Consider the following 26,897-nt stretch of genomic DNA (forward strand, 5'->3'; position numbering starts at 1 on the left):
CCATCTAGAGGCTGAGCAGAATCCTCTGCACTTCGCAGAGAAGAGCAAATTCTTCCTCGCGCACCCCCCAGTCCCCCCCCCCTCCGTAATTCTGCGGCTCCTCCCTCTCTTTCCCCTAGATCCCCTAAAGCGAGAGCGGAGCCTTCTCGACTCATTTGGCAAGACCCGCCATCCAGTCCCGCCGCGCGCGCTGATCACCTGTAACCCACCCAAGCACCCGCGCTTTGCTGCCATTGGACCAACTGCCTCCCGGTGCCCACAGAGCACAAAAGGCGTTGCTAAGTGCTTTTTTTTTTTTTTTTTTGCTTTGTTAAAACAAAAAAACAAAAACAACAACAACCCCCCCTCCCCGTATCCATCCGTGTTCTTCTAATGTGCATCTTGGCTCACTTGCAACGTGTCAGCTGGACTGTTCTTCCTTCTCCAGCAGCCTCCAAGGATCTCCCCACCCCGCTTCTGTCCATTCTGCAGATGACTTGAGAGCTGGCGCCCTTTCCCCCCCGCTTCTTGTTTTGGTTGCTTCTCAATGCTACCTCTGATGACCGTCCAGGAGGAAGAAGAAGGTGGAGAGTGAGGCACCCTTTGCCCAGGACAGCCATGGCTTAGCTCCAGAGGGAAGGTGGCGGGGGGCAGAAGAACAAGAGAAGGAAACAGCCCGGCAGAAGATGAGTTTCCACAAGGAGGACGGGGTGGGCAGCTTGTGCCACAAGGCTTTGCAGATCATCTCCGAGCTCTGCCTGGGAGGGAAAGTGGAGCTGGAGAAGTGTTCAGGCATCTTCCCGGTGGAGACCAGCAACCAAGGTATAAGCAGCCCAGGTAGAGTAGCCTCTCGCGCTCCGGGTCGCTCTCTCCCCGGCGTGCCCCTCTGCGGCGCCTTCCTCGCTCTTCTTAATATCTTTCCCCTCCGCTCTCCCCTAAGTCCGTCTCATGGTGATCCTTGCCTCTGCTCCTCTTCCCAAGAGGGGAGGGAGGGAGGACTAAAAGCAAGGCGGCGGCGAGTGTGTGTGTATGTGGGGGGCACGCTTTCTCTACGAATAGCAACCGCGGCGGCAGCTTTGAGTGGGCGTTTGGAAAGTTGAACTTTTCTCGGCTCTTCCCCCTGCTTCTCGGATCTTGCCTCGTCCCTGCGGAGGACGACAGGAGGAAAGGATTGCTAAGCCAAATTTCAGCAGCAGCAGTGGTTTTAGGCTCTGCAGGAGACGCGCGCCCAGAAAGCTGGGAACTCTCTCAGACTCAGACCAAACAAGATGTTTGTTGTGTCTGCACGGCGGCCAGAGAGAGCCATCGGGGATCCAGTCCATCATGCAGGGCAAAAGGTGCTTGGAAGTGTAGATCAAGGACCTAGTTGCAGAGGAATCGGTTAGGATTTGGTTGGGGCGGGGGAGGGGGGGGCAGGGAGAAGGACGAGGAGGGAGAATAATCAACTCAAAGGACCGGGGATTTCAGAGGTTCAGATACCACCAGTCACTCTCAGGCATTTGACTTTGCTAATTTTTACTGCTACAGTGTCTGGATCTTTCTTTCCTCGCCTCCTGTATTTTGACTTTTAAAAGGCGGAGAGAAAGGTCTGGTTGATCTGTCTGTCAAAAGGTCAAATGAAAGGAGAGGGATGGTATTCAAAAAGAGGGGCCGGGGGCTCCAATTTGCCTAGGGTAGCTAGAGAGTCGGGTATCTGCTCCCAAGTGTGTAAGCCTCGGTTTTCTTGCCGATCTGTGCTTTTAACTGCTGTGCGGTAGGCAGAAACGCAACAGGTAGGGCTTCTTCCCGACATGAAGTCGTACTTGTTGCGTTCCTGTTTGCCACGCGGCTTTTTAAAGGCACGGGGGTCTTTTGGTTGTGTGTGTGTGGAGGGTGGCCATCCTAAAATAGCGGAGGTGATGTCCTCGTTCTGCATGGCTCTCTCTTAGGACTCTCTCTCTCTCTCTCGTTGCTTCACTTGTTGCATGGCTGATCTGCAGGACTCAGAAGACAAAGTGCACTCTGGTACTGGTGGCTGAAATGAGATTCTGCTTTTTTCTTGGGTTGAAAAGCACTCGACTTAAGGCATAGCTCTAGGACACAGTGACAGGAAAGCATTGAAGAGTTAAAAACATTCATTAATCTATCCAAGATCTTCTCTCCCCCTCCCAGTCATCCCTTGCTATTGCATAAATGAGACACCCCTCCCAGCAATTCCTAAAGGGAATCTCACCTTTTAATACCTTTAATCAATAAAATATTAATAAACCTTTTGTGTATTAATATTTTTCTTTTTTTAATAAAAGTTTTTTTAAAAAAAATGAAGGAACGGGGAGAGACAATAGTACTGCTCCAGTTGCCTAGGGAAGGAGAGAATAATTCTTTTTTCTTTTTTAATTGTTATAAAACTGCTAAAGGCTGTATACTGCTTGAGCATGGTAGTTGTATATATTTTTCAAGGCAGTGTGTGAACCTATGCATGTAAACCTGCCTTATACTGTACCTGACCATCCATCCATGTAGATCTGCATTGCCTCTACTGACTGGTAACTGGACTTTAAATTGGGAGAGGGTCTTTCCTAGTCCTCCCTGGAGATTTCCGGGATTGAGGCTCTCTGCAGTACCACTGATTTACAGCCTCTCTCTCCCCTTGGGTCCTGACATCCTTGCAAAAGCTGAATCTGACACTCCATTTCAATCAGACTTGAACTGAGAGCAGAGCAACAGGTGTCAGGACCAAGGAGAGCTTCAAAGTACCTGTTACTGCAGGGGAAGAAATTTTCCTGTGAGAAGAGAAGTGAATAACCAGGAAGGAGTTTGTCTTCTGCATCTGTGCTTTCTTGGCAATCCAAGGAACATAGCAGGAGTCTTTCCCAACCCTATCTGGAGAAGCTGGGGATCTGGAGCTATCTGGAGCTATGGTTCCATCCCATAGACAGGGCTGTATAGCAATCAGAATAAGAATACTGAAAGAATAATCATAAGAATAATATTGAGTTATTGTTATAATAAGAAAAGTAATCAAATAATAATATTGACAAAAGACATCTGTCCTAGACATCCTCTTGAATGAGGGGTTTAAATAGCATTTCATAAGAACCAAAGAATTGTGTTGATGGTTCAAGCCATGGTCCATCTAGTTCAACACTTTGTTTCCATCAGTGGTCAACCAGATGCCCCAAAGAGTTCACAAGTGGGACATGACAATGATGACCTTTTCTTTTGTTAATCCCCAGCATCTGGTATTCAGTGTCATACTACTTCCAAACATAGAGGTTCAGTTTCACGTGTATTGGGAGAAATGTGAACAACATCCAATCACCAGGAACAACATCCAATCACCAGGATTGCATTAAAAATGTCAGACATTGAGATTGTTGCTGGGGAGGGTGGGAGGGGGAAAGGCAGGATAGAACTCATCCTCCCCCCCCCCAGATGATCTGGCATGGTCCTGGGCTGTGCAGCTCGTGCACCCACATGACCAGTGCTTTTGCAAGCCACGTGGCATTCCAAAGACCGAGAAAATATGTCCCAGCCTCCAGATATCCCACAATCCACTGCATGGCAAATACAGTGCATTGAGGGATCCAACTGTGAGTTGGGTGCTCTAAGCACCCAGCAATGTGTCTACTTGGGCTGTACCTGGGTAAAAGGGCATGCTTGCAACCTTTTAACCCAGGTAAACGGTCAGGTAAAAATCCTGGGCTACCCAGGAGGGCAGCGCCGGGTTTGGTCCTGATCCCAGTGCTTCACACGAGTAGCCCTACCCAGGTAGGGCTACCCAAGCCTGGGTAAGGCTGCTCGTGTAAACAGCCTCATTTACTGTCCAATACAGGTTTGTTGTTGCAAATATGTCAAATATTTAATGTCATAGAAGTGTGCATTTTTTCAGCTCTTAATCAACAACCCACTGAGACAAGAGAGTTCTGGTTAGCCATTCCCAAAAAATATGCAATATTTGTTGGCATTATAGTCAGAGTGTCTGGTGCAGGGGTTAGAATGCTGGATCCGGAAATGGAAAAATAACGTCTTGACCCTTTTTGTATTGTGTGCAATTCTCCCTCTCAGCCTACCACACAGAGTTCTTTTGAGGGTAAGAAAAGATTACCACAAAAATATACTCTCCCCCAAAACACCACCCCTCTTATATGCTGAAATGAGTTGTAGAGACAATAATAGAAACAGTAAGCTGGATGGGAGAACAACTCCCTCTTTTTTCCTAGACAGTTACACAAAGCCTGCCTCTTGAATGTCAGACCTCACCAGGCAGATGTTTAGGTGTCTGCCTACTCCTCTTCTGCTTCCTCGTAGATTTTTTATAGAGCTGTGGAGGGGACACACACATACATTTGTAGAGTGCTTTCAAGTGTTCAATGTACCTATGTTATATTGTAATCCTTACAACAACCCTCTAAGGTAGGCAAGTATTGTTGCCCATTTTGCAGATGGGCAAGGTGAGGCTGAAAGAACAGTGACTTGCTGAGGCTGACTACTCAGTTAATGACAGAGGTATATTCAAACTGGGGCCTTCTTGATTTATTGCTGAGTCGCTTAGCCACAACACTACACTAAATTTTAATGGTATCCTTCCCAGTAATAATCCAGCCAGTACCGAAAATAGTGTTTCATTCGTTTAGAGCAGGAGTTCCCAACCTGTGGGGCTCCAGATGTTGCTGAACTACAATCCCATTATCCCCAGCCACAATAAATTATAGCTGGGGGTGATGGGAGTTGTAGTTCAGCAGCATCTAGAGTACCACAAGTTGGGAACCCCTTGTTTTGAGAATGGCTCCCCAACCTTGGGTCCTCGGAAGTTGGATTACAATTCCTGTCATCCTCAGTAACAATGACCAAAGGCTGGGGATGATGCGAGTTGTAGTCCAACAGTATCTGAGGAGCCAAGGTTGGGAAACTCAAGATCAAAGTACATCTCCATCTTTCACTTTTCCTGATAATATATAACGAGATAAGAGATGTTGATCCGGAACTAGTTTGAGGTTTGCCTCCAGTTTCTGGAGTGATGCAATTGATTGTAGAACTGAAAAAGGCGCAGAAGAGGGCAACCAAAATGATCGGGGCCTGGAGCACCTTCCTTATGAGGCTAGGCTACAGTATTTGGGGCTCTTTACCTTGAAAAGAGGTGACTAAGGGGAGACATGATTGAAGTGTATAAAATTAAGCATGGAGTTGAGAGGGTAGACAGAGAGAAATTTTTCTCCCTCTCTCACAACATTGGAACCAGGGGTCACCCCATGAAACAGAAAGTTGGGGAATTTAAGACCAACAAGAGGAAGTACTTTTTCACACAGTGCATAATTAATCTATGGAATTCTTTACCATGGTATGTGGTGATGGCCACCAGCTTTGATGGCTGTAAAAGGGGCTTAGACAGATTCATGGTGGGCAGGTCTATCAATGACCACTAGTCTGGGGGCTGTGGACCATCTCCAGCCTCAGAAGAATGATGCCACTCAGTTCCAGTTGCAGGGGAACAACAGCAGGAGAGCGGGCTTGCCCATACCTCTTGCCTGTGGACTCCCCAGAGGCATCTGGTGGGCTACTGTGTGAGACAGGATGCTGGGCTAGATCCAGCTTCAGCCCTCCAGCTGGTTTTGGACTACATCATCCCCAGCTGCAGTGAGTGAGACGGAGAGGGCTAAGTAGTAACCAGGAGATCCCTGCCCATCTCCTGGCTTTACGCAGTCTTATCCCCCCCCCCCCCCCGAGCTGAGACTGGTCCGGTCTTCTCCTCCAGAGGAGAACCTTCCAGGATGTGCCTGAGAGCCACCAGGTGGTAGCTCTGTTGGAGCCACCAGGGGTGCACCAAGGTAATTTGGATGCCCGGACCGCCCAGCCGTGAGCCCCCCCATGCACACGAGGCCCCCAAAAAACACTTTTGGGGGAGCAGCCCTACTAAACATCCACTTTTTAAAAATTATTCTCAGCATGGCCAAGGGGTGACTGTGGGAGGAGCAGTCCTTCTCCCCCGGCAGTGGCAGGGACCAGAGTGACACTGGTCACTCTGTTTTGGCCAGCATCTTTAACAAACTACGAGGTGTGCCAGCACAGTTGAGATTGTTGCAAGCCCGTGACATCACAGGCTTGCGACAATCTCTAAACTGCGCAGGCAACTGATAAGGTAGCCAATGGGCAGAGGGTGCCCTGCTGCTGCGACATCCACCACAGGCCAGCCTTGGGGTCGGAATACTCCCTTACTGCCCCCAAATGTCCAAGCTTCACCTGAAAGGAGTCAGGTATGGCTAGGCAGTGAGGTCTCCCAGCAACAAGGCAAGGATGAGTCAAGAAGCAAGGTTCACATCAGTGAGAGAAGGCAGCAAGGCAGAGATCCAGCTGCAGGGCAATCAGCAAACAAAGCAGCAAAGACAGGAGCATAACAGGGCAAAAGGAAACAGTTGTTTGGGAGCCCACTGCCTTGTGGGGCCCCCTAGAGGCAAGTCACATGACTGACTCCCCCAGCCGTGCACCCGCCTGGGCTTCCTTCAGTTGTATTCATCCTCATTTAAGATTTCTTTACTTCATGAACTGGTCTTCAGTTGGGGGGGGGCGTTTTAAAATCTTGTCTCTGGGCCCACTCCAGCCTTTCTATGCCCCTGAGCAAAGAGGCTCAGTAGCACCACCTAGGAGGGCTGTTGCACCAGCAGTGAGTTAGCGAAACCAAGAGCGGTAAGAAGTAACCAGGAGGCAGGGGCACACCAAGATGATTTGGGTGCCCAGACCACCCAGATCCCCAAGCTGTGAGCCCCCCCATGTGCCTACACGTGAGGGCCCCCGAAACCTCCTTTGGGGGCCACCCCACGAAACCTCTGGTTTTGTTTTGTTTTTAACTTTTTTTCCCCTCTCACTGCAGCAAGGGGGTGCCTGCAGAGGGGGAGCAGAGCAGTCCTTCTCTCTTCTCCCCCTTCCCCCCCCCCCCCACAGCAGAGAGACTGGAAGGATGCTGTTTGGGCCAGTGTCTTTTAACAAAGTGCGAGGCACACCTGCACAGTTTAGAGATCATTGCAAGCCAAAAACAAAAAACCCCGGAGGTTTGGCAGGGTGGGCATGGGGTGGCTGTCAAGGTCCCCTGGCCATTTGGCGGCTCCCCCTGGACCTTGGAGGTCCAGGGGTTAGTGTGCCTCTGCCAGGAGGTCCCCATCCATCTCCTGGCATCACTCAGTCTTAGCCTCCCAGAGCTGAGCCAGGTTCGGACTTCTCCTCATGAGGTGACCTCTGTTGGGCCTCTCTGCCAGCTGCGGGGAGGCCTGAGTAAGCACCCGGTCGGGAGGGCAAGAAGACGGAGGCAATACAGCTCCTGGGTACAGGCAAAGCCAGCTGGGACCTTACATGTGGATGGGCCAGCGTGGCCCAACAGGTTGCCTCCTGGTGGCGAAGAGAAGGCCAGGCCCCAACAGCTGGCAAGATAGGCAACAGCTGAAGGAGGGAGGATGCAGGCAGCTACACTGGAGAGGGCAGAGTCAGAAGAGGGTGGTTGGGATTGCCCTGATTGCAAGGCTTTATTTAAGGCTTGGCTGGCCAGGAATGAGAAGGTCTGGAGAGAGGGGAGTGGTTTGGACCTAGAGACTCCTGGTGAGGAGCAGTTTTACCCCTCTCCCTGACAGCTGGTGGAGGAATAGGGTGACAATTAAGCCCCTTCCCAGCACTTCTGAGGCCACTTCCATAGCCTATGAACAAGATCAGAGGAAGGGAGGTGGTTGGAGACTTTGATTAGGGATGTACATGGAACCAGCAGGGGCCGGTTTGAAGGTGGGTGGGACACCTTTAAGGATGGGGGAAGGGCGCACTCCCTACCCCCGGCTGCGTTTCCCCCACCAGAGCTCCCTTTAAAACCAGACCAGCGGGGCAGCTCCCTGCCACCCCGTCCTCTCTTTGGTCTGGAAGTGACTGGAAGTAGTGTGCACATGCCGGGGGTGTGCGTGATGTGCACACTCTGACATGCACATGTGCACATCGTACTTCTGGTCACTACCAGACCGAAGAGGGGACAGGGTGGCAGGGAGGCATTGGCACTCTTGAGGGTCTGGTGGTGATGCTGGTGGTCTCATACCCAAGATTGGAGCGGGGATTTGAGGGAGCCTATTCTCCAGGACTTGGGATGGCAGATGGGCCTCATGTTCTGTAACAGGCAGTGAGTTGGTCATGGACTCTAAAAGAGGCACCTGGCTGGCCAAAGGCTCCTCCTTGGAGGATTCACCCCTTGGAGGATGCATTTCTGGGGGCTCTCCAGTCCATCACAGATTCTAAATCAGGCAGCTACTCCATTTCGGTCCCGTAATGAAGTGGGCAGGGGCTCTTTCTCAGAGAACCCACACCCTTAGGGCTCATCTCCGGAAGACTCTCCAGGAGGCTTTTCAGACAGCAGGCTTCACAGGTTTACTGTGAAGCTTTACTGAGAGTTTGGGGCATAATGGATACTTTGATTTTTTAAAAAAAGAGGATTTTTTTTACCCCAGACAGAAATCAGGTTAAGTTCCAATACAGAGGGGAAACCCCGAATCATTTGTGAAGTATTCTCTGAAACATTGCACTGACTTTGGGGTAAATCTGTCCAATATGTGAACGCAGACCCACCCTCCCAAAGTAAAGTCATGGTTAAGTCACCCTGTGGAAAAGCTCCAACAGGTGCATCATTAGGGGATGGCCCATGGGGCAAGGGCCTCCATTGAATCTCAGGACCCTGAATCTCCTCAGCCACCTCCCTCCCCCATGTTCTCTTTCAGAAAGGAAATACAGCCGTGGAGGCACCTTCACAGAGCTCCTAGCCTCACCTAACCCTAGCTCTCCACTGTTTCCACCTTCATAGGAGCTGTATTCTATTACAGACTTTCAAAAGCATATGTATTTATGCTTGGGGGGCATATGATTGAGTTTCATTGTCAAAAGGGGGAATGTAGGCCTGGCCCCCAGAATGCCCTTGCTCTCCAGGATCCCAACCAGGCTAATTTTTGACAATACCACACAAAGTGTTTGTGTGTGAGAGAGAATGAATATGAATATGATGCACCAAAGAATGGCTCTAGGGGGGTCGCAATGATTGAACAGGGGTGGGGAACAAATGTCTCTGGGTCCCTGAAGAAGTGACGGGTGGGAGGCACCAGATGGATGACTGCTCACTCTTTGCGCTTCACTGTTTTATTTATTTATCAAATTTGTACACCGCCCCAAACTTTCATCTCTTGGTGGTTAACCATAGCATAAAACCAGTTAAAAACATATACAAAAAACTGAAAAACAATGTAGCAATTTAAAAAATAAAGCAGAAATTAACACACACACACCCTTTTTTTTTTTTTTTAAGGAAGCTGAGAAAGCTTGGGAGAAAAGATGGGTTTTGAGGTGTTTTTTGAAAATTGCCAAAGATGAGGGGGATTGTATCTCAGCAGGGAGCACATTCCACAATCGCAGGGCAGCGACCAAGAAGGCCATGTCTCTGTGTAGCCACCAAGCGAGTTGGCGGTAACTGGAGACAGGCCTCCTCAGATGACCTCAATGGGCGGTGGGGCTCGTAGTGAAGAAGATGCTCTCTTAGTTGATGAATGAATATATGAGGTGATTGTAATAGGTACTGTATATATGTTTTTAAAATGTCAGGGAGATGTGTGCACGCAAGTGTGTGTGTAGATGTCTGTGTGCATGCATGGGGAGTGATATTATTTGCACAGAAGCAAGAGAAAAGTAATGCCAGGGACATTTTGTTTTTTCACCATGTCCTTACAGTTCTTCTGCAGCAAAGACATGGTGGGGGTGGGAGAGAAGGAAGGGGCCCATATACACGTCTTGTCCCTGGGCCCGCTCCAACCATGCTACGCCCCTACATGGGCCATGGCGTGCATGTGCCCAATACAGAGGACACACCAGCACAGAAAATCCCAGCAGCAGACGGCACCAATTCTTGTTCAGGTAGATGATGGGAAACAAGTGGCCTGATGGCTTCCCTAGCCTGGCACCCCAAAAAACTGGTATAGTTTGGTCACTGTGGAACAAGAAGCAGCTTTTATCACTAGTTTACTAATCAGTGTACAATATTTCTGTACAAGGAGCCATCATGCTTGTAGAGATAAATGCTTGTTAAAGCTCAGCAAGATTACTTTATTAGTATTGGAAAACACTCTAATCTTTGCAAACAATATTGATTCCCCAAATGGGCAAGGCATTGCACAATGATATTGAATCTTGCTTGCCATTTCTGGATGTTTACCTTTTTGTTATGTAATGAATGATAATTGGTAGCATTTTAACAAGATCACTCCCCATAAGATGTCCTGTATACCAGTTGTCCCCAACCTTGGGTCCCCAGATATTGTTCAACTACAACTCCCATCATCCCCAGACCCAATAGCTAAGGGCATTGTGGCTGAACCTGATGGAAGCTGTAGTTCAACAAGATAGTGTGCTATACACACTATGACTGATTTATAATTATCCTTGAGGAAGATGTATTTACACATACACACACGTTTCCCCACTTCAATACAGAGCTATTAGATGATAGTTGTCAACTGTGTTTGTGCTCAGAGGCATAAAAGCCAAATCCTTTTTTTTTTTTTTAAAGGCCTCTCAGATAGATTTTGGCACTTAACTGGCACAAGATAAGGAATAAAAACACAAAAAGCCTGAGCAGATCTGTCTAAAAGCATTTACATATCCCAAATGGCAAGGCAGCAGCAAAAACTGTCCTCAGTGCATCTGACTAATAGGTACTGAGCAAAACTAGAATAATTATAGGACTTAGTCAGAAAGAGTTGTCCTTAACACCAAAGTACATTTACACTGGTCTTATCTTGAAGACCAGAGTGCATTCACTCTTGTCTTGTTGATTACAGGGCTCCTTTAAAAAGGCTAGTGCCTGTCAGGAGAACTGAGCACCAATCAGCCACAGTAAGGGAAGACTGGGCAGAATAGGGATCCAGATCTGTTGTCAGAAGGGTTGCCAATCTTAAAGCAACCCTTTAAGATTGGCCTAGCATCTCCAGGAATTGACATCAATCACCAGATGACCATTGAAAGCAATCTTGGGGATGCTAATAGTTTCAAGTAAAAAAACAACAACATGACATACCAAGATCTATAGATCTACAACACACCAAAAAAACCAAAAATATTCACCAAGGAACAAGATCTATACAAGAGGCCTTTATTCATGGGTGGGTGGGTGCTAGTTCTTGCCTACAATCGCGTGTACAGAAACTGCAAATAAACCTTATGTCAGATAGCACCTCCTCCCATATAGAGTGCTCCAGATGGCCTTAGAATTATGGCCACTGGGGGCCCTATCCACCCCCAGCACAGTACCTCCAGTGACTGTTGCTGGTGTCTATCTTGTGTTTCTTTTTAGAATGTGAGCCCTTTGGGGACAGGGAGCCATCTTATTTATTTATTATTTCTCCATGTAAACTGCCCTGAGCCATTTTTGGAAGGGTGGTATAGAAATTGAATTTAATTAATAATAATAATAATAATAATAATAATAATAATAATAATAATAATAGGCACTACCTTGGCATGGTTGTGGGGCTTGTGTGCTCTGAGGAAGGTGAGAGCTATGCCAGAGGTCCAACCATACTGGACAGGTCTCACCAGAGGAGCCAGAAAAAGAGTGCCTCTCCCATCAACAATATGGTGAGATGTAACTTTAATAAATCTATACCATATCGGTCGTTGTCCGGGTCAACAAGGACCGCGCCAGGTGCTATAGTCCCTGGACATCTGGTGGCAAGTGGGCAACAGGACTCAGGATCTTCAGCTGAGCAACCAGGGCTGAAGACTGCAAAGTTACTGGAAGAAACATCGCTTAACCGAAAAAAATATACGAAAAATGCCAACAAGGAAATAATGATCTGCTATTACAAGTCTAGTCCAACTAGAAGAGGTTATTTAAAAAGAATGTACCGAATTTGGAAAGAAAAGCATCCAGATACAGAAATAACAGAACAAAGGCTAGCAGACCAGAGAAGATACATAATAAGAAATAAAGTATTCATGGGAGTTGAGCTGGAAGAACTGCAAAGAGCAACACAGGCTCAAGATATGGGAGAAGAATTACCACCAATTGAAGAAGTTGCTCAGGCGCAGGTGGAGGAGGTGTTGGAAATCGAGGATGCCACTGTTACTGAACTGTTTCAAAATCAAAACCAGGCAACCACCCCTTTGCCTTCACCTCAAAAACCCAAATGCAGTTTAACAGAAAAGCAAAGCAAAAAATAACTGAGCACATGAACCAAACAACCACCAGGGTTCGACTTCCAGCTCTAAAAACAGTTGCCAAAAAACAACTTGCTCAGGCATTAAAAGATATAAATGCTGCACTTGCAGAAATAACAACCAATAATTTGCAAGAAACAAACCAACTAATGTACAGTGCAGCAACAACAACAACACAAGAGCTCGGATATAAGATCAGTGGACCTGTAAAAAAGAAAGCAGTACATCACCTAAATGGAAGATTAGATTAGAAAATAAAATCTCCAGGCTTAGATCAGATGCTAGTAAACTGAAAGATATGAAAGACAAGAAGCTGAAGAATGAAAACACCAAACAGTATCTGATCCAAAAATACCACCTAGATTCAAGGAAAATTAGAGAAGTCCTGGAAATAATAAAGCAGCAAATAACAGCAGTGTCAAAGAAGATTAGCAGATATGAAGCCAGAATTACACAACACAGGCAGAATCTCCAATTCCAGTCGAATCAGAGATGTTCTTTAATCTGACAGGTTACAGAATACATCAATTGCATTCCCAAAATTGCCCCCCCCCTCAGAGATGTTTCTACCAAAGCATAGAAGGAGAAAATGCAAGAAACCTAGAAACACCAAATAAAGAAGAAACAGTGCAATTCTGGGGGAAATTATGGGACAATCCATTAGATTATAATAAAAAAGCAGGCTGGATGAAAGAGGTCAAAAAATGTAACCAACAAATGCAATATCTAATAATAACACCAGAATTAATAAGTGAAAGAGCAAAGAAAATTAAAAATTGGACTGCGCCAGGTGACGATGAACTGCATGGCTTTTGGCTTAAACACCTAATAAGCCTTCATAAACAACTATCAAAACAGTTCAATCACATTTTGCAAGGAGGTGATATTGAGCAATGGCTAACAACTGGGAAAACTCATCTCATCATGAAAGACCCAGCAAAAGGTGCAGTTCCAGGTAATTATAGACCGATAACCTGCCTGCCAACCATGTTCAAATTATTAACTGGAATAATAGCAGATGAAGTGATGCAACACTTATTAACTAACTAACAGCTTCCAGTTGAACAGAAAGGAAATTGCCTGAACACCAGAGGCACAAAAGACCAGCTGCTGATTGACAAAATGATTTTAGAAAATTGCAAGAGAAGAAAAACAAATCTAAGTGTTGCATGGATTGACTACAAGAAAGCCTTTGATTCATTGCCTCACACATGGATACTAAAATGTTTAGAAACAAGTGGTGTCAGCAAAAACATTCAGATATTTATAAAAAAAGCAATGAGCATGTGGAGTACACAGTTAACAATCAATGGTGAGACACTTGGACAGGTTAGCATTAGAAGAGGCATTTTCCAAGGGGACTCACTATCCCCTCTGTTGTTTGTAATCGCCATGACCCCACTTTCACAAATACTAAACAAAACAGGCCTCGGATACCAAACATCTAAAACATCAAGTCAAATCAACCATCTGCTGTACATGGACGATCTGAAGTTGTATGGAAAGTCCCAGTCAGAAATCGAATCACTGCTAAGCACTGTCCGTATATTCAGTAGCGATATAGCAATGGAGTTTGGACTAGACAAGTGTGCTGCATTAATAATGAACAGAGGAAAAATAAGAAAAACAGAAGGAATAGAACTGCCCAATGGAAGTAAGATCCTGGAAGAGAAAGAACCTTACAAATACTTGGGCATTCTCCAGGCTGATAACATCGCACACACTGAAGTTAAAATAAAAATTGGAAGTGAATGCATCAGGAGAGTTAGAAAAATCCTCAAGTCCAAACTCAATGGCGAGAACACCATACAAGCCATAAACACGTGGGCTATACTTGTTATCAGATACACTGCAGGGATAATAGACTGGACCCAGGCTGAGCTAGAGACGCTGGATCGTAAGACCAGGAAAATCATGACCATCAATCATGCTCTGCACCCCAGCAGTGATGTAGATAGGCTCTACCTCCTTTGCAGCTCAGGTGGAAGAGGAATGCTGCAGTAGAGGAGGAGAAAAGAGGCCTTGAAGAATATATCAAGGACAGTGAAGAAGATGCACTTCAAATGGTCAATAATGCGAAACTATTCAACACCAATGAAAGAAAGCAGGTCTACAAGAAAGAACAAGTCAAGAACCGAGCAGAAAAATGGAGACATGAGCCCCTGCAGGGTCAATATTTGCACAATATAAGTGGAAAATCAGACATCACCAAGACCGGGCAATGGCTTAAGAATGGCAACTTGAAGAAAGAAACAGAGGGTTTAATACTGGCTGCACAAGAACAGGCACTAAGAACAAATGCAATAAGAGCAAAAGTCGAAAAATCCACAACGAACAGCAAGTGCCGCCTTTGTAAAGAAGCAGATGAAACAGTGGACCACCTAATCAGCTTTTGTAAGAAGATCACACAGACTGACTACAAACAAAGGCATGACAAGGTAGCAGGGATGATACACTGGAACATCTGCAAAAAATACAAGCTACCTGTGGTCAAACATTGGACGGACCATAAAATTGAAAAAGTGATAGAAAATGAAGATGTAAAAATATTATGGGACTTCCGACTACAAACAGACGAACATCTGCCACACAATACACCAGATATAACTGTAGTTGAGAAGAAAGAAAAACAAGTCAAAATAATCAACATAACAATACCAGGAGATAGCAGAATAGAAGAAAAAGAAATTGAAAGAATCACCAAAAACAAACATCTACAAATTGAAATTGAAAGGCTGTGGCAGAAAAAGACCCAAATAATCCCAGTGGTCATTGGCGCCCTGGGTGCAGTTCCAAAAGCCCTTGAAAAGCACCTCAACACCATAGGGGCCACAGAAATCACCAACAGCCAATTACAAAAAGCAGCTTTACTGGGAACAGCCTATATTCTGCGACAATATCTATAACAATTGACAATAAAATGCAGCCATCCCAGGTCCTTGGGAAGGACTCGATGTCTGGATAAAACAAACCAGTCAGTAACACCTGTCTGACTGTGTAAAATAATAATAATAGTAATAATTATCCCATAGTTAGGCAATCAGTTCTCTTCACAGACTGCCCCAGTGAATTGCTGCCTCCAGCTCTCCAAGGGAGTGTCAGAGCTCCTTCTCCTGGCAGCTCTCCTCCTGGATTGGACTTTAATCACTGACCAGCCCTGGTTTATATAGCCCTTGGCAGGTGGGGCAAGTCTTGTGAGATCTCAGCCTGAGATCCTGTGTGAATCTCCCCTAATTCTGCGACAACTCGCCATCTTCAAGCGGCAGTGGATTGTTATCCTGTGGGGGCCAGGCAGACACTCCCCGGCCAGGGCAAGTAGCCACCTCCAGGGCTTAATGGCCGGGAGGGACCAACACCAGCCACACCAGGAGGGTAGGCTCCCGAGTGCTGGCCCTATCTCCCATGGTGGCCCACAGCCCTTTGGGGGATCCCCAACACCTTACCCCTATGGGAATCCAGTGATTAGGTTCTCTCTCCCCAAAGGGGGGGGGCAGAAATAAGAGGAATACTGATACTATGACTGTTATTTCCAATGGCTGTATTGTTGCACAACTCCATTTGTGTGATGTTTGCATTTGTGCAGGAACATGAGCAACTGCGTGGATGTTGCATTACAATGTACATAGAGCTTTGCACAGAAGTCAACAAATAAGCCCTCTTGTGAAGGAATGAGGCACTAACCGTTTCACTGTAAATAGTATGTATAGAATGTTGGCTGGTCTCTGTACCGGGTCAAAAGTTCATACTTGGTTTTTTTCCTTTAGTTTCACATTTGGATTGGCAGTTTGACAGTTGGTTCTGGAAGGGAAAGGGATTTTGAAAAATGGAGGGAATTTTTATTTGTAATGTTTGGTTGACCTGAAAAACTGTTGGGCCAGAAAACTGTATATATTGAGACGGTCTGGGGTGAGGAGTCTAGACCCAGCAGTTAAGACTGAGCAGTCAGCAAGCAGAAATCTGGAGGAGAATTGGTCTGCAGTGGAGCCAGACCAACTCTGCCGGAGAGAAGGTTCCAGGTAAGTCCCTCTGAAGACTCAAGTTGGAGAATCAGAACTGAAATCATGGAAGAGCCAGGCTGGATTGAGCCCCAGACCTGCGCTGTGGGCCAGATGCTGAGAAGAGAGAAAATACAGAGGGCTGTGTAGGGACCACTGTAGAGTGAGTTAGTGGATGCATTTTCCCGGCCTTTTATTTTCCCTGGTATGCTCTTTTGGTAACTGTTTTGAGTTTGCATGTTTGCTGTGTAAAGAAACTAAAAAGCAATGTTTTATTTGAACTAATTTTTTCAAAGTAAACTTTCTTGTAATATAAAGAGTAGAAGCTTGGTTATTTGTCTCCACCCCATGCCTATAAGCCTTTCCACACCACTGAGTTTGGATTTTTATTTTTTATTTTTGAAATTTTTGACAAAGGTATAAGGGCTGTTCTAGGGGATCCAGACATACAAAAAGTCTACTTGGTGGCAGCAGCAAAGGTAAGGAGGATCAGACCGCTGATTCTCCACACCTCTAAATGCATCAGGGAAAGATGGGGGGGGGCCGGCATTGGGAATCATCAGAACACCTGACCTTCCAAACTGCAGATACCGTGATCTCTTAGACCTTACCATCTGTTCAGCCCTAATCCTAAGAGTTGTTCCCATCAGACCTTTGTAAGAAATTATTATTACCTTAATGAAACATTCATTGTCCTCATTGTGAGCATGGCAATTCTCCTTAGCAGAAGAGCAGTAAACTAATAGCTAGGCCTTCCAAAACTATTTGTCTTATTGACCCACAGAAAAATGTCCAGACACAATTATTTAGTTAATGATACTTTATTATGCTTACCACCGATCAAGATGAATACAATTATTTCAGCTAGCTGGGTAACCAGGCCTTGGAGAGTTTGTGCAGAGCTTTCTCTGCAGAACTGGCAACCCCTCCCATCCTTTCTTTACCACTCATACCTATTGCCCCACAATGAAACCCTTAGAACATGTTACTCTTGACCTTTATTTTTCAGAATATTTATGGACTAGAACCTTTATTTCTTAACCTTTCCCTTATTCCTTGACCTTTCATATTACCTGATATGTGTACATCAATTGTGAGTTTTCACTTTCTATATTCATGCAGAGAACAACCTTTGATGTAGATAAATATTGCTTTTGTGGTGGGCTATCTGCTTCCTTAACACACCTAGTTTGATACTATTGATGGAAAAACTGGAAGTTGACGATTGAGCTAGACGTTATTAGCTTAGATCTTTTGTTATACGGTGAGCTTGATCAGAACCATGAAACTTGACCTTATATGGAACTATGGGGTAGAATGCAGGACTCTGACCTTTTGCAGAGATCTGAAATTATAGTTCAGAGGTTATACTGCACTTTTAAAGTTAAACAGCCATGTTTAACCTAAGCCCGCACGTCATCTATGTGCTATTATTACTGATCTATTAATCTTAACAATATGCTCTATTGATAGTAAATATTTCCTCTACTAATAGGTTGTAAAGTAAGTAAAGTTGTGTCATTGAGTCAGTGTAGACTACTGGCGACCACAGCCATATGGTTTTCTTTGTTAGAATACAGGAGGGGTTTATTTATTCATTTATTTATTAAAAATTTTATACTGCCCTTCCAAAAGGCTCAGGGCAGTTTACATTAAAACACCATTAAAATCAGTTTAACAAAACAAAAATTATAAACTACATAAAATAATAATTAACAATTAAAGCATCATAAAACACCAATTAAATCGCCAAAACAATTTAAAAACAAGTTTTGAAAAGTTGAGAAAGCTTGGTTAAAGAGATGCATTTTCGGTAGTTTCTTAAAAATTGCCAGAGATGGGGAGGCTCAAATCTTATTAGGGAGCGCATTCCACAATCTTGGGGTAGCAGCTGAGAAGATCCATCTCTGTGTAGCCACCAAACGAGTTGGTGGCAACTGGAGACAGACCTCCTCAGATGACCTCAATGGGTGGTGGGGCTTGTACTGAAGACGACATTCTCTTAAATACCAAGGGCCTAAGCCGTTTAGGGCTTTGTAAGTTATAACTAGCACTTTGTATTTTGCCCAGAAACCTATTGGCAGCCAGTGTAGCTCCATCAACAGAGGAGTAACGTGGTCTCTCCAAGATGACCCAGAGACCAACCTGGCTGCTGCATTCTGAACCAACTGAAGTTTCCGGACTATGTACAAAGGCAGCCCCATGTAGAGCGCATTACAGAAGTCCAGTCTGGAGGTTACCAACAAATGTACCACTATTTTGAGGTCATTGATCTTGAGAAATGGGTGCAGCTGGCGTATCAGCTGATAGAAAGCACCCCTGGCCACCGCCTCCACCTGAGAAATCAGGGAGAGGTGTGAATCCAGAAGTACTCCCAGACTGCGAACCTGTTCCTTTTGGGGAAGTGTGACCCCATCTAGAACAGGCAGATCAAAATCGTCTCTAGAGTTCTGAACCCACACAATAAGTACCTCCATCTTATCTGGATTCAGCTTCAGTTTATTCTCCCTTATCCAGCCCATTACTGCTTCCAGGAAGGCATTTAGGGAGGATATGCCAGCTCCTGAAGAAGCTGACATGGAGAAGTAGATCTGGGTGTCATCAGCATACTGGTAACACCCAGCTCCAAATCCCCTGATGATCTCTCCCAGCGGTTTCATGCAGATGTTAAAAAGCATTGGAGAAAGTATGGAGCCTTGAGGGACACCATACTTAAGCTCAGATTTTGAAGAGCAACAATCTCCAATCAACATCATCTGAAATCTGTCTGAGAGGTAGTGCAGAACCACTGTAAAACAGTGCCTCCCACCCCCAATGTTCTCAGACGTTCCAGAAGGATACTATGGTCGATAGTAACGAAAGCTGCTGAGAGATCCAAGAGGACCAACAGAGTCACACTTCCTCTGTCAATTCCCACTTGGAGATCATCCATCAGGCCAACCAAGGCAGTCTCCACCCCATAGCCAGCCCAAAAAACAGTTTGAAATGGGTCTAGATAATCAGTATCATCCAAGACCTCCTGGAGCTGAGAGGCCACCACCCTCTCAATTATTTTGCCCAACCATGGGAGATTGGAAACACGCCTATAATTGCTCAACTCTGAGGGGTCTAATTCTTTAGAAGTGGTCTAATGATTGCCTCCTTAAGACAAGGAGGCATCCTGCCTTCCCTCAGAGAGGCATTTATAATTTCCACCAGGCCAACTACAACAGTCTTCCTGCTCGATTGAACAAGCCATGTTGGACAAGGGTCAAGAGAACAGGTGGTAGGCTTCATCGCCCCAAGCAGTTTGTCCACAGGAGTCACAAACTGAAAATGATCCAGTCGAATCACATAAGAGGAATAGTTGGACACCTCCAGTTCAGACATCAAATTAATTGTGGAGTCTCCATCTAAGTCGGCCCGAATCCGAGAGATTTTATCTGCGAAAACCTCTTTAAACACATCACAGTGGGTAACTGATGATTCCAAATTCTGGTTCAAGAGAGGGGGGCAGATACTAGTCCCCTCACAACCCTGAACAACTCCGCTGGACGTGAACTCACTTGCCGCACTTATTGCCTGAGCATAGATCTTTAGATGTGCTCCATGGTGAAATCTTTCATATTTGAGTCGAATCTTTCTCCACTTGCGCTCCAGTCACTGACCTTGCTGCTTCAGTCCCCATAGATCTTCCATATACCAAGGGGCCAATTTTGAAGCAGGTCAGAGGGGACGCTTAGGAGCAATCGTGTCTACTGCCCTGGTGAGCAAGTTGTTCCATTTCTCAATCGGCATCAACAGGATCACTAGCAGAGCCAACACTGAATCCCTCCAAGGCTTCTTGGAATCTCACCGGATCCAATAACCTCTTTAGGCGGACCATTCTAATAGGTGCAGAGGTGGGAAGTGGTTGTAAGTCCAACCTTAACCAGATGGTTATCCGTCCATGACAATGGGGATATCACAGGGGTCCAAAGAACACCACCCCGATCATAATAAAAGACCAAATCAATTGTGTGACCTGCAATATGTGTCAGTTCAGAGACCGCTTGGGATAAGCCCATAGTTGTCATGGCTGCTATGAACTCCTGAGCTGTCCCGGACAAGTTGGTCCCAAAACGAACATTGAAGTCACCCAGTACCAGAAGCCTGTGAGACTCCAACACAAGTTCCGTGACCAAGTCCATGAGCTCAGTAAGGGATTCTGTTGGGCAGCGGGGTGATCGGTACACCAACAGAAGTCCCAATCTATCCCTGGTCCCCAAAATTAAGTGCATTCAATATGGTCTGATACCCTAACAGGGATCCTGGTGAGGGAGACATTATCCTTATAGACCACAGCCACTCCACCTCCCCACCCACATTCCCTCCCCTGCTCCTCTACAGAATACCCTGGAGGAAGAAGCTGGGACCAGACTGGGCCACCAGCCTCCCCCAAGCAAGTCTCAGTGATGCACATCAGGTCGGCCCCTTTATCCATGATCAAATCATGGATGACTTCAGGTTTATTTTGGACTGACCTGGCATTGCAAAGGAGCAAGGTAAGGCTATGTGGGTTGTTGGCAGTGCTCCCCGAGGTCAAAGAGCTGTCAGGGCAGCCGGAAGGGGACAGCTATTAAATTTCTGGCTTCCCTTCCCTTGAAATGGCCTGCTTACCTGCCAATGTTAGTTTTTCTATTCACCACCACCACTGGAATAGCTGCCCCACATTCCATGAAGGCGCCCTCTGTCTCCCCATCTCCAGACAAACCCAAACACATTACAACTACTTCAACCAAGTCTCAATAACAAAGCTGGCACACATACTACAACTCTTCAAACAGCCAACTAAAAATGGTATAGCCCAACACCGAAGGCCGGCTTCCTTATAAAGCCTCCAGGGTCCTTCCTCTCATGAAGGACTCTGGGCAAGGCTGATGTAATCAATCAGTGCCTGCAGGTGATGTTAGTTCAGGCACTGGGAGGAAGGAAGGTTCTCAATCAGTCAGCAGTGCTGTGGTGGTCTGAGTTGTCCCGGCTAGCAGACCAAGAGTGGGGGAGGCAGCTGAGAGTCTCCATGCCGTCCAGCAAAGGAGGCTAGATGATAAACAGCCAAAAGCTCACCTTCTCTGATCTTCTGCAGAGTTTATCATTCTGTAGGGTTTACCATTGTCGTCTCCCGTGCAGAATGAGATGATGCCTTTTAGCATCTTCCTATATCACTGCTGCCGATATAGGAGTTTCCCATATTCTGGGAAACACACCAGCGGGGATTCGAACCAGCAACCTCTTGCTCGCTAAGCAAGTTAATGTTCCCTTATTGAAGGTCATCTGGAATGCTGGATCTGTGTTCTGCCACAGGTTGGATGGGCAAGTGAACTTACTTCCTTTGCAGTAACCTCAACCAAGATGCAGTTTTTGGCCTATGCATTTAAATTATGGGTGAATACTAGGAGAAAGAGTAGTTCAAAAATAGAACCAATTATGTTGAATGGTTCCTTTTCATTGGAGGTCTTCAAGCAGGGGCTGGACAGCTGTCCATTGGGGTTACTCCAGCTCTAGATTTCCTGCATCAAGCAGGGGGGTGGACTAGATAACCTACAAGACCCCTTCCAACTCTAACAATTCTATGGTTCTGTGACCAAGGCCACGACAAAACTGGCCCCAGTATTGTCGGAAAGATGCAGTCCATGCACACTGACAGGCATAGAGAATAGGCTGGAAGTTGATTAATTTACCAGTTAAGCCCATTTCAGTTTGGATTAATCTAGTGGCTAAACCAATTAAAGCTGTCTGGATGATTTCACTTTGCCTCCTTGTTATTTGCAGACATCTCCGTGAGCCTGTTAGCAGTCGTCGTCAGCTTCTGCGGGCTCGCCTTGCTGTTAGTCTCCCTCTTTGTCTTCTGGAAGTTGTGCTGGCCGTGCTGGAGGAGCAAGCCGGTGACCTCGAACCCAACCAGCGCCCCTCAGAGCACCTCTAGTGCTCCTACGGAGGTTTTGGAAACGAATGAGAAAAAGGAAATGATTAAAGAAAACGGGAAGCCGTCGGCGAAGATCCTTGAGGCGGCAATGAAAATTAGCCACACTTCACCGGATATTCCAGCAGAGGTCCAGAATGCACTAAAAGAACATCTAATCAAACATGCACGTATGCAAAGGCAGATCACAGAACCAACATCCTCATCAAGGTAAGAGAGATTTAAGCTCACCTTTAGAGAACATGAGCCTCAAGCTGACTATTTAACTGAGAATTGAATGAAAATGGATGAGCAACACCCACCAATTCTTCGCCCGAGTCCAAATGATAGGATAGATGCAGGATGAACAATGACCAGAGTGACATGTATCTTTCCCTGAACATAGTACATAGTGCTCAGTGCTATGTGTTCAAGTAGGTTTTATATGTGTGTATCTATCTGTGTGAGAAGAATATTTTGTTTGGTAGAACTCAAGCCTAAATGTGTACTTTGTGGCTGATACGATGAGGAAAATTACTCAAAATAGTCCGACTGAAATTTAAAGGACCAGTTTGGCAATGCCTAATTTGTCTTTTTTAAAAACTGCAGTGGGACTACTTTGAGTAATTTTCCTCATCATGTCAGTCTGTGTTTCCATAGGAACATAGGAAACTGCCATATACTGAGTCAGACCATTGGTCTATCTAGCTCAGTATTGTCTTCACAGACTGGCAGAGGCTTCTCCAAGGTTGCAGGCAGGATCTCTCTCAGCCCTATCTTGGAGAAGCCAGGGAGGGAACTTGAAACCTTCTGCTCTTCCCAGAGCGGCTTCATCCTCTGAGGGGAATATCTTACAGTGCTCACACATCAAGTCTCCCATTCATATGCAACCAGGGCAGACCCTGCTTAGCTATGGTGACAAGTCATGCTTGCTACCACAAGACCAGCTCTCCTCTCCATACAAATCGTTATTCTAGAATTAGTTCAAGAATTAGTTTTAAAGCAGAAAGACTCCATCCCTGGCAACTTCACCAGGAAAGGGAAAGACTCCTACTTGAAACTTTGGAGAAGCTGCTGCCAGTCTGTGTAAACCATACAGAGCTAAATGGACCAATGGTCTGACTCAGCATAAGGCAGATTCCTTTGTCCCTGTGTTCCTATTGTTGGACTGCAACTCTCATTATCTGCAGCCACAGTGGTCAATAGTCAGGGATTATGGGAGCTGTCGTCCCACAAAGGCTGGAGGGCTGAAGTTGTGCAGTCCCGCTTCTAAGTGACCTGTACCAAGGTGTAGTCAAGGGCAGAACTCTCTAATAACCCAGCTCCCAAACACATTTCTTTGCTAATGAAGTTGAATCACACAGATGGTGTTGCTGCATGGTAACTATGTGGCTGATGTCCTGAGTAAATTCCTCAGTGAAAGCCTCCTTGAAATTAATAGGACAGGTTAGTCATGACTAACTCGTCCTAGTAATTTCAGTGGGATGTCCATTGAGGAATTTACTCAAGGAGTTAGACATTGTAAGTTTGGTGTCTGAATCGCCCTACCAATTAATGAAGAGAATCCTATCAACTGGACAATTTTCCTCAGATTTCTGATCAGGTGTAGAAATTTCACACCTGATCAGAAATCTGGGGAAGCAATGTGGGAATAATAAAATCCTCCTCACTTGGCAAGATGAGTCAGGTGATCAGCTTAGCACATCATACATGTGCATCACAGAAACGTAAAGCTGGTAACAGGTACATAGGAAGTGCCTTATACTGCGTCAGACATTTGTCCATCAAGTAGGGATGTGCACAGAACTGGCGGGGGTGGCTCAAAGGTAGGGGAAGCATACCTTTAAGGGCAGGGGAGGGTGCCCTTACCCCTCCCGCTGCATTTCCCGCACTGGTGCTTTACAAAAGTCTCTGTCGGGGTGGCAATGTACCTCCCTGCTGTCCCAGTGAAAGTAAAAGGAAGTGCCCGGCGTGCATGCACATGCCAGGCATGTGTGCGCGCCCACTGGGCACACACGCACGGGGCACTTCCTTTTACTTCCGGCCAAGGAGGACACTGGGGCAGCAGGGAGGTACACTGCCGCCTCAACAGAGACATTTTAAATGGAGCTCCAGCAGAGGAAATACAGCAGGAGTGGTAAGGACATCCTCCCTCACCCTTAACGTTATGCCCCCCGCCTTCGAACCAATGGAACCGCCAGTTGTTCAAATTGGGCTTCCAAACTGGTTCTGTGCACTTCCCTCCTATCAAGCTCAGTATTATTTACACTGCCTAGAAGTGTGTGTTACTTTTATATTTGGGTTTTAAAAAATTTAAATAGAGATATATTATTGTTATATTTAATATTTGTACTTTTAACTTGTATTTTAATTGTGCATTGTTTTAATTATATTGTAAACCATGTTGGGATTATTTTAATGAACAGTGGTATAGAAATGGAACAATACATAAATAATAAATACTAACCTGGGACCTTCTCCGAGCAAAGCAGATATTCTACCACTGAGCTACGACCCCATCCCCACAATATTCATCTCTGTTCATCATCCAGTGATTTCACTGGAAGTCAGTTCTAAAAGAATTTCAGACGGGTGTACATTTACTAGTTGCATAATTAGTAAAGGGTTGCAGATGTCCAATGTATGTCTCAATCCTATGCTGGTTGATGTCCCACTGTTAGGTGAGGCATACTCCTGGGAAGTGTGTATCGGATTTCAGTCACAATGTCATACCATTCTTCAAATAACTAACTAACTAACTTTATTTGTTAGCCACCCCATAACAAATTATTCTTTACAGAATGCTCAAAATCAGTCTTGTCAACATACTTTGGAGGGGTATTGAGGTAGTTGTACTTTATAGTATGCTGTTGTAAGTTTGCTGTCTGATTACTATGACTTGACCCATCATTATGGTTTTGCCTTTTAATCGCCTGATTAGAATCCAGGATTTGACAAAAGAGTGTAAATGTGCATTTAATGGCCATGGATGGTTCTCTGAATAGGCAATTCACCTGCAGAGATGGGATCTGAGACAGGTGCATTGAAGATTATATGCAAGGAAAAGCAGTTTTTGGTTTTAGAATGGGCTAAGGGAGAGGGCAGAGAAAGCTGTGAGCTGGCTGAAGGTGAAGTGCCTTCTCTCTGGAGATCAAATGTGGAGTAATACTTGGCCTGCCTTGTAAGAATGCCAGTTTGCATCCACATTCTTTGTTTGAATATTTGCTTTAAAAGCAAATATTAATGATGGGCAAACAATGCCCCCACCCCTCGCAGGGGCATAGCCAGCATTGGGGAGTGGTGTAAGTGCCCAGGAGTGCCGGTGTCTGAGGACTGCCAGCCGCCTCCCCTGCCACCCGCTCCCTTGGGGACTCAGCTGCAACTCACGATGGCCAGACACTCTCTGATGTCACTGTGTCGGCATGGTAGTTTGCTGCCCTGATCCCAAAGGGAACAGGTGGACCCTTTAAGGCAGGCCCCTTCTTGCTGGCATAGGAGCAGCCTTGTGACAGCTCAGGGATGCCATTAGGCCATGTTGGGCAAGAACATGGCCATCCAGGTAGGGACAAGGCAGATGGGCAGTGAAGCCATCCTCAAACTCTTTTCCCAGGGCCCCCTCCAACCTTGCTCCACCCTTGCCCCCAGCTCAATTTGGAATTTACTTAGTTTATGATCTTTTGTGAGAAGTGTTTGAGAAGAACTCCTCCATTGCCCAAAGGTTCCCCTGCCTCATCATGTTGCCATATGTGCACTGATGGCGCCATGTGTGTACATATTTTCATACTGACATCTGGGAATAGACTTTCCCCCAAGCCTGTATTGGGGGTATGTGGTTTACTCTGCCATGTTAGGTAAAGCATGAGACCGAAGGAAGGAGTAAAGGGAGGACAGATGCTGGGGGAGGAGTTTGGGCAACATTTAGTTTGGCAACATCACAAATATCAAGAAGTGTCGTAAATCTGTTGACACGGCTGACCCGACAGGATTTACGATCCCTCCAGCTCCACTTTTGAGAGTCAAGATGGAAATTCTATAGATAAGAGTAACAGCTTAGCTGCATGAACCAAAGCGAAAAAAGACTCTCAAAGATAAAGTAGTATAAGCTAAAACAAAGTCCCTTGAAACTAAACTAGGTACCCCCCTCTACGATAATTGAAATAAAGGAGCAAGGAAGGAACAGAACAAGGACAAACTGAAACAAGAAAGGTTGAACAATTAAAGTACGAGGAACACTGTCTGCAGAAGGCAACATTGCTTACAGTACTGACTCATGAACAGCGTCTGCTTGATATAGGGCTCAAGATAATCGGCAGCCAATCAGGCTTTCCTGACTCAGCATTTCTATTTCCTCTCCTGTGAGATCTTGCACCTCCGTGTCTCCCACTGAGCCTTTCTCTTGAGACGTCTTCTTAACGCAGGTGAAATTCCAGCTTCCTCCTGATCAGTCTCCTCAGCGCTCATCTTTGCCAGCTGTTCAGATTCCCCTGTCTGCTGCCGTCCACCTCAGCTTCAGAGTTTGTTCTCACAGCCAAGTCCTCCTGCTGTGCTTCTGAGCCTGCTCTCCCAACCAAGTCCTCCCACTCCTCTTCTGACTCAGAGGTCTGAGCCATGACAAGAAGAGACAATCATAATATTGAGATCACGTGGGGAGTAAAGCTTGAAAAGCTTACCTCCCCACAGATGATCATTGCTCTGGGTCTGGGCACAGAGATCATGCACCCAGACATGCAGCTGCCTCCTCTGGCTACAGTGGCACACCTAAGAAAACTGGGCACCCGGACCGTCCATGCCGTGAGCCCTCCCCC

The 26,897-nt window shown here is 45.9% G+C and overlaps 1 protein-coding gene across 1 annotated transcript in view; it reads left to right on the plus strand.

The window, feature by feature from the left end:
- The first annotated feature begins 569 nt into the window (after positions 1–569).
- SYT10 (synaptotagmin 10) overlaps positions 570–26,897 on the plus strand; it is a 76,289-nt gene continuing 49,961 nt past the window's right edge. Inside the window, exons 1-2 of the mRNA XM_053256142.1 lie at positions 570–816; positions 21,963–22,323. Coding sequence (XP_053112117.1) covers positions 666–816; positions 21,963–22,323 — 512 coding nt within the window. The 5' untranslated portion in view covers positions 570–665. The remainder of the gene's footprint in view (positions 817–21,962; positions 22,324–26,897) is intronic.

Source organism: Hemicordylus capensis, chromosome 5, assembly GCF_027244095.1.
Source record: "Hemicordylus capensis ecotype Gifberg chromosome 5, rHemCap1.1.pri, whole genome shotgun sequence".
NCBI classification, from domain to species: Eukaryota; Metazoa; Chordata; class Lepidosauria; order Squamata; family Cordylidae; genus Hemicordylus; species Hemicordylus capensis.